This window comes from Ovis canadensis, chromosome 24 (assembly GCF_042477335.2).
Source record: "Ovis canadensis isolate MfBH-ARS-UI-01 breed Bighorn chromosome 24, ARS-UI_OviCan_v2, whole genome shotgun sequence".
Lineage (NCBI taxonomy): Eukaryota > Metazoa > Chordata > Mammalia > Artiodactyla > Bovidae > Ovis > Ovis canadensis.
The window spans coordinates 41929448-41944820 of NC_091268.1; the positions used below are offsets into that span (position 1 = coordinate 41929448).

General features: G+C 50.4%; 1 protein-coding gene across 3 annotated transcripts in view; it reads left to right on the top strand.

Moving 5' to 3' along the window:
- The window catches only part of ITGAL (integrin subunit alpha L), a 43145-nt gene extending 31031 nt beyond the window's left edge, over positions 1–12114 (top strand). The window contains exons 19-31 of one of the 3 annotated variants that reach the window (XM_069570896.1): positions 926–982; positions 1077–1150; positions 1702–1843; positions 4010–4120; positions 4525–4604; positions 4710–4796; positions 6313–6388; positions 7903–8013; positions 8257–8313; positions 8420–8518; positions 9171–9266; positions 10096–10206; positions 10698–12114. In XM_069570896.1, the coding sequence (XP_069426997.1) occupies positions 926–982; positions 1077–1150; positions 1702–1843; positions 4010–4120; positions 4525–4604; positions 4710–4796; positions 6313–6388; positions 7903–8013; positions 8257–8313; positions 8420–8518; positions 9171–9266; positions 10096–10206; positions 10698–10868 (1272 nt within the window). In that variant the 3' untranslated portion in view covers positions 10869–12114. Of the gene's footprint in view, positions 1–925; positions 983–1076; positions 1151–1701; positions 1844–4009; positions 4121–4524; positions 4605–4709; positions 4797–6312; positions 6389–7720; positions 8014–8256; positions 8314–8419; positions 8519–9170; positions 9267–10095; positions 10207–10697 lie in introns of those variants that run through there. The other 2 variants (XM_069570897.1, XM_070289480.1) reach the window with 2 other exon arrangements.
- Positions 12115–15373: the final 3259 nt, after the last annotated feature.

Genomic DNA, 15373 nt, shown 5'->3' on the forward strand with positions numbered 1-15373 from the left:
GGTGTAAGCTGTTCTTTCTTCCTCTCTCTCCATCCTCTTCACCTGGCTCCCTCCTCCTCATCCTTTATATTTCAGTTGTGATGCCATCCCTTCAGGAAGCTTCCCTGATCTCCAAGCATGGGAGAGTGCCCTTCTACACCCTTTAAACACATCCTGTACTTGTCCCACCCTCACGCTTGAGGGTGCCTGGCCCTTTCTCTCACCAGATTGGGAGGAAGGGCAGGGTGTCTGTTTTGTTCTCTGGTGTGGGGGGGGGTCTGGGGGCTTCCCAGGTGGCCAATGGAAGAGACATAAGAGACTCAGGTTTGATCCCTGGGTTGGGAAGATCTCCTGAAGGATGAAATAGCAACCCACTCCAGTATTCTTGCCTGGAGAATCCCATGGACAGAGGAGCTTGGGGGGCTACGGTTCACAGGGTCACAGAGAGTCGGACATGACTGAGGGGACTGAGCATGCATGCACATGGGAGTCTGGTCCAGAGCAGAAATTCTAGAAACATTGAAAAAACTGGCCTTGATCTAATAAGAGCTGGAGAGCTATTCTAGAAGGGAAGTGGGACTCACACGAAAGAACCACAGGAAGAGCTATTCCCCAGCAGAAGAGCCTAGATGCTGTGCAGCCAGGTGCTCCTGAGAGCAGAGAAGTTGGGCTGGGGAAAGCTAGGGGAATGCGTGGTCAAGGCCCAGATCTCCTGGCCAGGATGGGAAGTGGACACACGTGCTGAGCCTCCCTCGAGGAGCTGCCTCCAGAGGAGGGCGGCACAGACAGCCTCAGGCTGAGTTGGGAGGTGGGGCCCACACTGGGAAGGCTTTGGCTCCTGGGAGGGATGCAACCACACCCCACCCCCCAGCTGAGCCCTGGCTCTGAGCCCTCCAGCTCTGCTGCCTCAACCACCTACTCCTGTCTCCCCCTCCTCCGTGCTCAGCAGGGCAGGGACATCCAGCCCATCCTGAAACCCTCACCACACTTGGAGACCAAGGAGGTAAGAGGGGCAGAGGGGCAGACAGAGAGGCGGGGGCCAGCCCTCCTGGGTGTGGGGACCTGAGCCTCCAGGTCCTTTCTACTTGGTCTTTCAGATTCCTTTTGAGAAGAACTGCGGAGAGGACAAGACTTGTGAGGCAGACCTGAAGCTGGCCTTCTCCGACATGAGGTCTGTAAGGCTTCCCACCCCCGGGCCCTCCTGTTTCACCCAATGTTTTCCCGAGGCAGCTCCTGGCTATAGAAGGAACACAGGGTGGATTTCCCTGGTGGTCCAGTGGTTAAGAATCCGGGTTCAAAAAAAAAAAGAAAGAATCCGGGTTCAATCCCTGGTCAGGGAACTAAGATCCCTCATGCCTCAGGGCAACTAAGCCCCCATGCCACAATCAAGACCTGAAGCAGCCAAAAATAAATAAATATATAAGTAATTTTTAAAAGAAAAGAAAGAAGTAGTATTTGTATGATGTGACGGTCTGAAGACCCCCATGGACACTGACTCTTATTTGTCATCTGGGCCTTAGATTCCTCCTCTGAGAAATGCTGGTTCATTGCAGCCCTCCTATCAGGAATAGAGGAGATGGCAAAACTTAAAGCCTGTGCATAGGAGCACATTTTGCTATGTTTCTTTTTTCTGGCCTACCGGATCCCTCAGTTCTGAAAGCCTCCACCTCTGATCCTGTTTCTTTCATGGACTCCCATAACTTTGCCCTGATTTCCCCTCAGATCCAAAATCCTGCATCTGACCCCCTCCGCCAGCCTCTCTGTGAGGCTGACACTGCGGAACACAGCAGAAGATGCTTACTGGGTCCAGGTCACCCTGAGCTTCCCCCAGGGACTCTCATTCCGCAAAGTGGAGGCGCTCAAGGTGAGTGAGAGGGCAGGGCCTGCCCACAGACCAGGCGCCAGGCTAGTCCTGCAGCATCTGCAGCCTCCTGGAGCCCCAGGCGGCCAGGACAGCCTGCAGATGTGGGTTCAGATCACGTCTGGGTTCTCAGCCTGATGGCCACCCATGAACTGTGAGAACTAAGATACAAGGTTCATGCTCTGTGAGCCTCAGATTTGCCAACAAGAGGTGAAGCTGGGGATGTCATGGGATTAGAGAGAAGGTCGCATGAGATGGAGAGTGTGACAGAGGCTTAAGGACCTGGGGACCAAAAAGAAGTACACAGATTCAGAGAGATGGAGCCACCTTCCTCCTAAAGGTGACCAACATGTTTTCGAGGAATGGCCTGGGTTTTTTATTTTTTAATTCCAGTTTTATTGAGATATAATTGACAGAAAGCACTGTATAAGTGGAAGGTGTACAACAAGAAAAAAGTACACTCACAGTTCATGCAACCATCCCCACTATCTATCTGAAAAAGTTTCCAGAACTTTCCAAAAAAAGTTCTGTACCCACGAGCAATAACTCCCATTCCCCACTCTCTGCCACTGGTAACCTTTAATCTATTTTCTGTCTCAATGAATTGGCCATCTCTAGATATTTTGTATACCTTGAGTCATATAATGCTTGTCCTTTTGTGTTTTGTATCACTTAGCATACTGTTCTTCACCTTTGCCTAATGTTTTTGAGGTTCATCCCTGGGATAGCGTATGAATTTCATTCCTGTTTAAGGCTAATATTTTATCACAAGGATATAGCACATTTTGCTGACCTGTTGATGGACCCTTGAGTTATTCTTATACAGCAACATTCACTGCTTCTTTTTGAAAATTGTTATTTATTTTTTTAATGGCTGCATTGGGTCTTTGTTGGTGCGCGCGGGTTTTTCTCTAGTTGCGGTGAGCAGGCACTCTTCGTGGCAGTGCACAGGCTTCTCACTGCGCTGGCTTCTCTTGTTGCGGAGCACTGGCTCTAGGGCGTGCAGGCTTCAGCAGTTGTGGTGCGTGGGCTTAGTTTCTCCTTCACATGTGGAATCTTCCTGGACCAGGGTTGGAACCTGTGTCCCCTGCATTGGCAGGCAGGTTCTTAACCATTGGACCACTATGGAAGTTCTGAGTGCTTCCTTAAGGGACACATAGTAGAGCTATTAAGAACTTGAGATCTGGAGTTAAACAGACCTGTGTTCAAGTTCCTACCAGATTCCTGCCAAGGTTACCTAATTATGAGACTGTGGGAAAGTCACTCGACTTGCCTGAACCCTTATTTCCTGTCTAACTTTCTTCCCAATCTAAGCTGAAACCTGTCCCTTCCAGATAGTCATGAAGATAAAGGGTTTTGTTCTGCTTAGCCCAGGATCAAATACATTTTGGAAATGGTTACTGAATGTGTGAATGTAGCATTTTAACTCTCCTGTGATTGTACCTCAATTCACTGAACCATGCTTCTCTTTGGCTTGTTGGATCGCTTCCAGTTTCTCCCTAGGATAAATAGTATTGCAGTGAACATCTTTGTTTTTTAAGTACTGTTTTAAAAAAAAAATTCCTGTACCTTTATTTTTTTTCCCAAACTTTAAACTTATTTTGTATTGGGGTTTAGCCGATGAAAAACATAGTGGTAGTTTCAGGTGAACAGTGAAGGGACTCAGTCATACATATGCGAACATCTCTTTTAAAACTTTATTTGTTTATTTGGCTACACTGGATCTTCTTTGCTGTGTGTGGACCTCCTCTAGTTTCGGCAAGCAGGGGCTCCTCTGTAGTTGCAGTGCTCGGGCTTCCCACTGCGGTGACTTCTCTTGTTGGGGAGCCCAGGCTCTAGGGCGCATGGGCTTCAGGAGTTGAGACGTGGGCTCTAGATCACCAGCTCGGTAGTTGCAGCGCACAGGCTTTGTTTGCCCCCCACAAGTAGGATCTTCCCAGACCAGGGATGGAACCCACGTCTCCAGCATTGGCAGGAGGATTCTTAAATGCTGGACCACAGGGAAGTCATTACAGTGAACATCTTTGTACTGAATCCCTGATTCTTTGGCCCGACTGTTCTCTACACGGGCCCTGGCAGGGAGGAAGTGGGCCCTGAGAGGTTAGTGGCCTTTGGGGAACCCTTAGCTTTGCCCACTAAAAAGCTCCTTCTCTCGCATCTCACCCCCAGCCCCACAGCCATGTACCTGTGGGCTGTGAGGAGCTTCCTGAGGAGGCCATACTGCAGAGCAGGGCCCTCTCCTGCAACGTGAGCTCTCCCATCTTCGGAGCAGACAGCATGGTGAGTGCCTCCAGCCCCCAGGAGCCCAGTGGCCAGGGGCTGTAAGCTCAGGAGGGGAGGGAGGGAGCTCCTGGCTCTGGGGAAGGGGAAGGTGATTGACAAGGCCAGGTGTACCCCACTCCCTACCCCCAAGAGAGTGTGTGCAGAGGTGTCCTGTGTCATGTTCAAGAAGCTGGACTTTGGAATCGGAGAAACCCAGGGCTGGGTCATACATACTGTGACCGTACACTCGCGTCTTAATCACTCGGAAGCTCGGTATCCTCGTCTCTACAGTGGGGATGAAGCACCTAGCCCAGGGAGGTTCCTATGACTATGGCAGTGGGGCCACGGGGCTGTGAGGGCCCAAGGCAGTCCCCCGAGGCCCAGGCCGCTTCCTTCTTCATACCCTTCTCTTCTCCTGCCAGGTTGATATCCAGGTGATGTTTAATACGCTGCAGAAAGGCTCCTGGGGGGATTTGATCGAGCTGCACGCCAATGTGAGCTGGTGAGCAGACCCCCAGCCGCGTCTCCACCCGCCCTTGGCCTCAGACTGTCTCACAGTCCTGGCCAAGCTGTCTCCTAACACTGCCCTCTATCCTGCCCCCTGCAGCGACAATGAGAACTCAAGCCTCCTGGAGGACAACTCGGCCACCGCCAGCATCCCTGTCATGTACCCCATCAACATCCTCACCAAGGAGTGAGTCCTGAGCAGCCACCCCGCCTTCTCCTCCTGCCTCGGCCTCCCCACGCAGGGCCCCAGCCTTCCTCCCAGGGCTGCCCCTCCCCCCACCCACTAGAGGCCCAGGGGCGATAAGAACTGATTCCAGCCACAACCCCAGCAGATTTCAGTATTCTGTAGAGCAAAGGCCCTCAGAGAGTTCTGAGTCTGAGTCAGATGGAAACTTACTGACCTGGTGTCACCTTCTGCACCAGCTGCGATGCACAGCTGGGGACTTTCCTGGGAGCTTTTAATACCTCGTGGGGCAGCCATTTTCCTCTGTCCCATTTACTTATGAACCACGAGGCCCAGAGAAGGGAAGAACTTGCCCAGAGGGGACAACTACGAAGCACTGACCCCAGGATCTGAACTTGAGTCTGTCTGACTTCAAACCCCAGCCAAGCTCTTTACTACTTCCAGCTGTGCTAGACTCCCTCTTCCCCGGGGCCAGCAGAGCTAGAAGAGATAGAAAAGTTTTCACCGTGACCCTTGCCCACGATTTTATGGTCAGGTAGGAGAGCCCAAACTCATGTACACACAGAGGAAATGAGTCTCAGAATGTTGTGGTAGGAAGGACCCATAGGGCTCACTTGTTGGATTTTCTCGTTTACCAAAAGGGGAGGAAGCCAGAAAAAGGAAGTGGCATTTTTAAGTCATCTGAATGAGATAAGGATGAGGATGGTGTCTGAGCCGGCGTCCCTGGTGCTTTTGAACATAAATGCCACACACAATGATGTTTTCTGAGGCGTGATATGGAATTAGAGTCAGGAAAGATGATGTGGATTGGAGGACACTTGGAAGGAAGGGTTGGTGGGGAACAGGAGCTCGAACTGGGGTCTGGAGGATGGGGGTGGAAGTGGTTCAGATATGGGCCAGGAAGGAAGGCATCTGTGGTTATCAGAGAGACAAGTGGAGGGGGCAACATGGAGGCAGCAAACAGTGGGGCCGATCCGGGGAGCAAGGAGTGGGCAGGCCCAGAGGTGGCAGGTGTGAGCGGGGAGCAGTCAGCAGGTAGACCAGGAAACAAGCAGGTCTGGCTGTGGGGGAACACTGGACCTGACTCATTGTGGGCACCAGGGAACCACTGATGGATTCAAAGGAAATGCATGACAAGATTAGGAAGGTCATTAGAAGGATGGAGTGGGGAGTGGTCCAGAGGCTGGTGTAGTTCTCTAGGGGATAAGCAGTGGGGTCCAGAGGACAACGGAGGCCCCAACGAGGTGGTGTCTAGTGGGGAGAACACAGCTCCAAAGGCCACCCCTCTGTGATCCAGCCCTGGCCCCCCACTGCCGGACTCTGAGTGAGACCGACCCCTTCTGTGAGCCTGAATTTCCAAAGGGCAACAGCCGAGCAGCGTCAGGATGATGTGAGACCGAACCTGCGCCATTTCTAGAACAGTGGCTGGCAACTCCAAGGCTTCCCCTAGCCCTGGGCCCCCCGCGTGACTGGTTTGCTGTCTTCTCCATCATCTCCAGCTGCTCCTCTCTCTCCGCAGCCAGGAAAACTCCACGCTGTATATCAGTTTCACCCCCAAGAGTCCCAAGATCCACCATGTCAAGCACATCTACCAGGTATGAACCTCAATGTGTAAGAGTCCTTAGAAGTGCCAGGCGCAGCCCCATCCTAAGAACTAAGTATGCAGCAGAGACCAACTAGATCCTGTCCCTAAAGGACCCCAACCCTCCACCTTCTGTGATCCTTTCCTGAGACGCTCCCAGTGGCAGCATACTCATCGGCTCCTTTCCAGCCCTGGATAAATTATTTCTGGAATCACAGAACTCAAGAACTCAGAATCTAGAGCCCAGTACTCTAAGAAAGAACCTAGTTTTTTGAGTTTTGTTCTCATATTTAAAATTTTTTTTGATATGGACCATTTTTAGTCTTTATTGAATTTGTGACTATATGGCTTCTGTTTTTTGTTTTGGCTTTTTGGCCCTGAGGCATGTGGGATCTTAACTCCCTGACCTGGGATCAACCTGCACCCCTTACATTAGAAGGCAAAGTCTTAACCACTGAACCACCAGGGAAGTCACTGATTTGTGGTTTTTGTATTTATTTTACTGAAGTATGATTGATATGTGCTTCCCAGGTGGCATAGTGGTAAAGAACCCACCTGCCAATGCAGGAGACTATAAGAGATGCAGGTTAGATCCCTGGGTTGGGAAGACCCCCTAGAGGAGGGCATGGCAACCCACTCCAGTATTCTTACCTGGAGAATCCCATGGACAGAGGAGCCTGGCAGCCTATGGTCCATAGGGTCGCAAAACTTAGCACGCATTCATGCATAATTGATTTTCAGTGTTATAATGCTTTTTTGGTTTTTTGAAATAGAAAATTCCCATTTATTTTAAGATTCAATTATGTAGACATTTGATCTGCTAATTGTGTTCTCAGTTAGGTATGGAATCCAATTCATGTCTTTCAGAGAAAACCTAGGTTTTTGTTTGTTTGATTGTTTTTGCCTCAAGGCACTGCTTGCAGGATCTCAGTTCCCCAACCTGGGATTGAACTTGGGCCACAGCAGTGAAAGCCTGAAATCCTAAACACTAAGCCAGTGAACTCCCAGGAAATGTTTCTTAAATTAATCCAGTGCACTTGCCAAAATGTCTTTGCCAACCTGCATTGTGCAAATAATTTTTGCATCCGTCCTTGTTAAATGTCCTTCCTCTTCCACTCATTCAGAAAACAACTCTTGTGAGGCTGGTTATGTGCTGCGTACTGTGTCATGGCCGTATGAAGTGCACGTGAAAGGATCCCTGGCTCCTGCCCTCACACAGCTCAGTCTAGGGGGATACACACACACACACACACAAGCAGATGGTTTACTATCTTGCTGGGGAACAAAAGTGCTGTGGGGGAGTCAGCCAGACCTTCAGGGATGATGTCTGAGCAGTATCTTGCAGGATGGGCAAGAGTAAGCCACATGGAGGAAGCAGAGAAGAACCCAAGCTCTAAGGGTGTGATTGACCATGGCCCGCTGCCTAATGAAGAGGGGGGCCCTTGGGCCCCAGCCAAGGAGGATTGGATCTGGGGTGACAGTTGGGGTGGCATTCAGGGCTTTGCAGCCCCTTGTCTTCTGTACCAGGTGAGGATCCAGCCTTCTAACTATGACAACGTGCCCCCACTGGAGGCCTTGGTTAGGGTACCACGGGTGCACAGCGAGGGGCTCATCACCCACAGGTGGAGCATACAGATGGTGAGTGGGCCCAGAGGAGGGAAGGGCACCCAGGTCTGTGCGGGGGAGCTCCTGATGGGGAATGAGGGGCGAGAGATGGGTAGAGATGGTAGTGGACTGATTGAACCTGCCAAGAACCAAGCAGGGGTGAACTGGGAGACAAGGTGGTATCTGAGAGGTGGGGAGGAATGATGGGTCTGGGCTCAAGGGGCCAGCATCCTCTCAGCTCTGGACTAACTGAAGACCCTGACTCCTCCTTCCCAGGAGCCTCCAGTCAACTGCAGCCCCAGAAATCTGGAGAGTCCATCTGATGTGGCTGAGGTACCGGCCGTGACCTCAGCAACTGCAGCAGGGGCGGGGCAGGGGCTGGGCAGGGGGCAGGTGGAAAGAGACCTCTCTGACTCCCTGCTTTCCTTCTTCCCATCAGCCTTGCTCGTTTGGAACTGAGTTCCGCTGCCCAATCGACTTCAGGCAGGAGATCCTTGTCCAAGTGAATGGGACGGTGGAGTTGAGGGGGACGATCAAGGTAGGAAGCACCCACTGGCCACAGACCCCAAATGGTTGGCAGGGGGGTTGGCCTCAAGAGGTGAGAGTAGGTTCTTCCAGCAGACCTGCCTTTTTTTTGTTGTTCTGTCTTGAGGAAATGTCCCCGACATTTACACAGTTGCAGATGAAAGAGGGCCAACATTTGTTTAAAATTTGCAGGACTGTTTTCATGGGCCGACCGATGGTTCTTAGGGCTTCCCTGGTGGTTCAGACGGTAAAGAATCTGCCTGCAATGCAGAAGACCTGGCATTGATCCCTGGGTCGGGAAGATCCCCTGGAGGAGGGCATGGCAACCCACTCCATTATTCTCGCCTGGAGAATTCCATGGACAGAGGCGCCTGGCGGGCTACAGTCCATGGGGTCTCAAAGAGTCGGGCATGACTGAGTGACTATCACTCACTCACTCACGGATGGTTCTTACAAGTTCTTTGTAGGAAAAACCTCCTTCCCACAGTAACAAGCGGCACGTTAGGACACTCCAGGAGAGAATGGAGTAGAGACAATGTGCCCACCAGGACCCTTCCACTGCCTCTGCCCCTTGAGTTGTGCTGGGGGGGCAGAAGTCAGGGGGTCCCGAGTCCTCCTTCCCTCCGGCCTGATAGCTGCCCCTCCTGCACCCCTGCCTCCCACAGGCCTCCTCCATGTTGAGCCTTTGTAGCTCCCTCTCCATCTCCTTCAACAGCAGCAAGCACTTTCACCTCTATGGCAGCAACGCCTCCATGGCCCAGGTATCTCTGCCTCAGAAGCCCCAGGAACAGGGGAGAGCAGAGGGGTGGGAGGAGCCCCAGGGCAGAGCTAGGAGAGCGGAAGCTGGGAGTGTGGGAAGCCAGGGAGGAGAAGGTTGGGGCGTTAGTGCCATAAGAAGCTCCTCTCAGCCAGAGCCACTGGCCTTGGCACAGCTCCCCACCACCGCTGGCGGGCAGACAGACCAACCATAAGGCCAGGATGAGTTTGACGGCAGCTCAGCCAAGGGGCCGCTACCCTGCAGGCGGGGCACAATGGGAAGGTGCTCTGGGCAGAGAGAGTAGCACGTGCAGGGCCCAGCTTTGAGAGAGCGGGCGAGGTGGGTTTAATAGCAGGAAGTTCAGGGACTTCGCTGGCAGTCCAGTGGTTAAAACTCCACGCAGCCGATGCAGGGGGCATGGGTTCGACCCCAGGTCTGGGAACTGAAGAGTCCGCAGGCTGTGATGCATGGCCAGAAAAAGGAAAAAAATAAAAATAAATAAGAGCAGAGAGCTCAGAGCAGAAGGGAAGAGATAGCTGAAAAAGTAAACCGAAGCCAGGTTCCGGAAAGCTTTGAGTTGGGATTTCATCCTGGGACTGAGCGAAGCCTTTCAAGAGCTTAAGTGGGGGCCTGAGGTGCAGGTTTGCTGGTTCATTACAGTGGCTGTGGTGGGAGATGTACTAGAGAGGGAGGGTCTGGTCCCAAGCCCCGTGCTCTGCGTGACACAGTCCAGATGGGAAAAGCTAAGACCTAGAGTCTGAGGCCAGATTCACACGTTGCATCCAGGGTGGGAAGAGCTTCCTCCCCGCATTTCTGTCTCTCCTCTCCCACAGGTCGTCATGAAGGTTGACCTTGTATATGAGAAAAAGATGCTCTATCTCTACGTCCTGAGTGGAATCGGGGGGCTGTTGTTGCTGCTCCTGATTTTCATAGCTCTGTACAAGGTAGGAGCTTCTGGAAAGAACGGGCACCCAACCAGGCTGTGGAAAGCAGAACTGAATGGAGTCAGGGAGCAGAGCACCAAGACGAGAGGGTGTTAAAGCCAGAAGGGACCTCAGCCTACTCCCCCTTCTACAGATAAGCCCGCTGAGGCCTAAAGAGCAAGCAAGACTTGCCCCATCCCTCAACAAGCACTAGCAAAGCCAGACCTGGGTACCCAGGGAGAAGAAGAAGGAACTTCCCGTGTATTGAGGGCCAGACCCTGGGATACAGAGGCACAGACTACACACATGGTCCATGCCTCTGAGATGCTCCCAATCTCTACGGCGGATGGATGCGAACATGCTCTGCAGCCTGTAACACAGGAGTCTAACCGAGGCTGGGGAAGTCCAGGAAAGCCTCTCAAGAGAGGCGGCCTTTGAGTTGGGATTTGAAGGATGAATAGAAGTTAGGGCTCTGCTGGCTCGTTGTTCACTCCAGTGTTGTCTTCCTACAGGTTGGTTTCTTCAAACGGAACCTGAAGGAGAAGATGGAGGCGAATGTAGATGCTTCCAGTGAAATCCCTGGAGAAGATGCTGGGCAGCCGGAGTTGGAGAAAGAGTTCAAGGACCCAGGCTGCCTGGAGCCCCTCCAGAAGGAGGATGAGGATGGAAGTGGTGGAGATTGAGGTGCAGCCCATATGCAGAGGGCCCAGGACTGGACTCGGGGTGCCTGGTACCAGCCTACCTCTACCTGAATTTCACTGTGTGTTCCTGGGCAAGTCACTGCCCCTCCATAAACATCAGTTTCCATATCTTGAACATGGGCCCTTTCCTGCCTGCCTCCTGTGCAGGCTTGTGGTAAAGATCCACTTAGGGATGCACCAGGAAGGTCACAGAGGTGAGGCCTTGTAATCATCACATGTCCTGGTTCCCACCGGCCCCTGTTAGTTTCCTCCCCTGGAAGAGAACATCCGATCTAAATTTGGAGAAATGGTCATCTCAGGACCTAGTAACACTCCAGGCTGTCATATCCACCTGTGCCTGGATGTCCTCAGGGACCTCAGACCACGCCCCCCTCCCCAGAACCTTGCCCTGCCTTCCCTGGAATCCTGTCAGCTTTTAATTCTCATGCCAGAGCAAATCTCTTCTGTGTCACTACACTGCTCCTGCAAACCCTTTGACTAACAACCAAATTCCTTAATATGCCTTCCAGAATCTGCCAAATTGGGCCCCTGTTTCCCTCCCAGACTCTTCTAGAAATGTCCCACCTTCCTTCCTGAGGTGACTAGCCTTTTCACTTGCACCGCTCCTTCCTGGCTTACTGCCTTCACCCAGACTCTTCTCACTTCTCACTTCAGACTCCTCTCACGTTCCTCCTGCCTAACTCTCAGCCTTCAGTTCTCAGCTTACACATCACTTTTGCAGAGCAGCACCACCCCCCCAGCCTCACCTCAGTTGGGTTCCCATGTTATACATGCTTACACAGCCTGTACTTGTTCTGCATAGCACTGATCATATCTGTTAATTGTTAAATGATTTACTTCATATCTGTCTCTGAAATTAAACGATGAACTCCATGAGGGTGAGGATCATAGCTGTCTTGTTCACCTTGGGACCCCTGGTGATATCAGAGCCAGATACATAGTAGGTGCTTGACACAGTTTCACTGTATTAGTGTGGGTGCCTGTGGGAAGACAGGGAAAAAAGTTTGGGTGGGCCCCCTGGGCAACCTCATCCACTGAGGCTCAGCCTCCCCCAGGCACCTGCCTCCTCATTCTACAGCCCCCCACCCCAGGACCCCATCACATCCTACTGTGGCCCCCGCTGGGAGATTGTGAGCTCAAAGATGGAAACTACGTCCAATGACTTGGCCCCCAGTGCCAACCACAGTGCTTGCATGTATTTAGCAAATAAACAGGAAACTCTGGCCAATTTTGTGATGTTTTTGTACTGGTGTGACATTCCAGCCTGACTCAATTAAATGAACATTTCCTCCTCAACCCTTCCACTAAGTGGGCCCAAAACAGTCAGATTTTTTTTTGGTTGTTTTCTTTCCTTTCTTTTTCTTCCTTCCTCTTCCCCTTCTTCCTCTCCTTCCCCTTCTTCTTCTTTTTTGCCATGATGACCCTCAGAAACTGACTTGTGCCTGATATTGTGAGTTAATTGAAGAGAAGCAGCAAGAGAGACTTCCCTGGTGTTCCAGTGGCTAAGACTGCACTTCCAATGCAGAGGGCCTAGGTTCAATCCCTGATCAGGGAATAAGATCCCACATGCTGCAACTAAAGATCCCGTGTGCCGCAACTAAGACCTGGCACAGCCAAATAAATAAATAAATATTGTTTAAAGAAGAAGAAGCCGTGAGAGAGGCACAGAAAGTGAGGAACAGGTTAGGGAGGGGCATTGAACATTTATTAGGCTGTGACAATAGACCTTCGCTGACATTACCCCCCCACCCCACCTTTTTTTATTTGTTGCTTGGAGATTATTTTCCACTTGGTACAAGGCAAGGGTTATGGGACATCAGGAAGTCTCTTGAGTGGCTTGGATAGTAAAGGATGGGGTTCTCTCAACTTCCTTCTTGGTATTTTTCTGTTTTCATATTAAAAGCCCAACTGTCTCTGTGGGTTGCAGTCTGCTTAGTCTTGGAGAGGGGATGGGAGAGGAGGGGTCTCTGATGAGCCTGTGCCTTGGAAGGAAGTCTGGGGGCTGCTGGTGGTCACTCAGGATTGGAAGCTGCCGTTGGCTTTGCCAGGCTGCTACTTCCCCATGGCTTCCCGAGCCGGGTCACCGGTGATAATACCAATGGATCCTGGGCAGATTCCGAGCGCTCGATGGCCATGAGTGGGAGAGCAGGCTTCGCAATAAAGAAGCTAGCTCACCAGTATCCCAGGTCAGCTTTGGGGAAACAGAGGTGGTAGACAACCCCTCTTTTAAATTTTATTTATTAATTTATTATTTTGTCTGTCCTGGATCTTCGTTGCTGATTTATCCTATTGTTGATTTATGCCCACCGCCCCCTCTTTTTAAAAAAGCAATTTATTGTTGTAGGGCCTTGACCCTGAAACCACCTCTACCTTCAGAAGGAACAGACGGGACTGGTCACTGCTGCCCTCTTGTGGTCAGTAGGATTCCAGGGGAGTATTGAGTACTCATATGGCCAGCTCCTGTCCAGACCTGGGAGGTGAGAAGCAACATTTTGTTCTCCAAGCAGTGACCTTTGATGGCTCCTTTCTGTCTACAGCAGGGTAAGTGGACATTCCTGAGCCAGACACACAAAGCCCAGAACAGTCTTTCGAAGCCTGCCAGCCTCTCCACTTCATCAATGCCCTTCTGGTCCAGCCCCCAAGGAACCATGGGTCTGGCTCCAAAGCAAGACATCAAGCAGGAAGAAGCAAGGCTCATTTTTCCAAAGAGGGGAAAAAATGTTTTGACCAGGCGTATCACAGGAGAATTCCCTGGTGGTTTCATAGTTAGAACTCCAAGTTCCCATTGCAAGGGGCACAGGTTCCATTCCTGGTCAGGGAACTGAGATCCTGTATGCCATGTGGCATGGCCAAAATAATAATATTAAAATGAAATCTCATCATGCTTGTGCATGCTCAATTGCTTCAGTTGTGTCCAACTCTGTGCGACGCTGTGCACTGAAGCCCGCCAGGCTCCTTGTCCATGGGGATTCTCTAGGCAGATGGCCATGCCCTCCTCCAGGCAAATCTCATCATATCAAGTTTTTTTTGTTTTTAAAGGAGTATCATAGAACTACTAAAAGTACATGGAATGATCTATAAGCCTTGGAAGCAAGAGGTTCTATTCAGGGTTTCCTGAGCACTCTGTGTCAGGCCCTGGGCTGAGTTTGAGGACATGGTGAACATAACAGACAAGTCCCTGCCCTCAAGAAGCTTCACTCCAGTGGGAAACAGAGCAAAAAGTAGAAATATGATTCTAGGTAGGGATAGGGCCGTGAAAAAAAATGAAGCAAGGTAAGGGGTAAGAGGGTGAAGGAAAGGGGCCTTTTACATAGGTGATCGGGAAAGTCTCTCTGAGGAGGCAATACGATGTGACATGAGGGGAAAAGTGGATGTTTTCATCCAAAGTGAAAGTATGAGTCACTCAGCTGTGTCTCTTTGCGACCCCATCGACTGCAGTACACCAAGCTTCCCTGTCCATCACCGACTCCCGGAGTTTACTCAAACTCATATCCATTGAGTCGGTGATGCCATCCAATCATCTCATCCTCTGTCATCCCCTTCTCCTCCTGCTTCAATCTTTCCCAGCATCAGGGTCTTTTCAAATGAGTCAGCTTTTCACATCAGGTGGCCAAAGTATTGGAGTTTCAGCTTCAGCATCAGTCCTTCCAATAAATATTCAGGACTGATTTCCTTTAGGATGGACTTGTTTGATCTCCTTGCAGTCCAAGGGACTCTTATGAGTCTTCTCCAACACCACAGTTCAAAAGCATCAATTCTTCAGCACTCAGCTTTCTTTATAGTCCAACTCTCACATCCATACATGACTACTGGAAAAACCATAGCCTTGACTAGACCAAGGAGGAGAAAAGGACAAACTTTTTGGTTTTTTTCTACATTGATTTGTCTTAGTCACCTAAGACTTTATTTTCTTTAAGCCCAGAGTCAATGATTACATAAGACAACTCATCTTAAACTATGTACCAATAATGTATCCTGCTCGAGAACATGTTTCTCCTTCTTAAGAAACTTCTGATTAAACCTGTTATCTTAAAAAGCAAATTGTGGGAGTGGGTCTGGTAAGACTTTTCTATTCTTAGTTCTAATCTTGTTAATTTAAGATTTATGTTATGGGAGTGGGTCTGTTAAAGTATATAAGGCCTTGATAAGACTAGCTGGAGACACTCTCCCTTCCCCTTCTGATGTCTATGTCAGAAGCTTTCTCTGTCGTTTTTCACTTTAATAAAACTCTGCTACACAAAAGCTCTTGAGTAATCAAGCATGGTCCCTGATCCCAAAGTTAAATCTTCTTCAGAGACCACAAATCTGACATCATTCACCGTAAGCTATCATTTCATAATGGTTTGATTCAGTGATCCTAAGTGTATATGGATTAAATCTATTGGTTTTATCCAATTAGAAATTGAAATGGAGAAAAATTTAAAACATAAGAATACCCCAGTCCACATTCCACGCAAGCCATCAAAGTGATGACATACGTTATCATA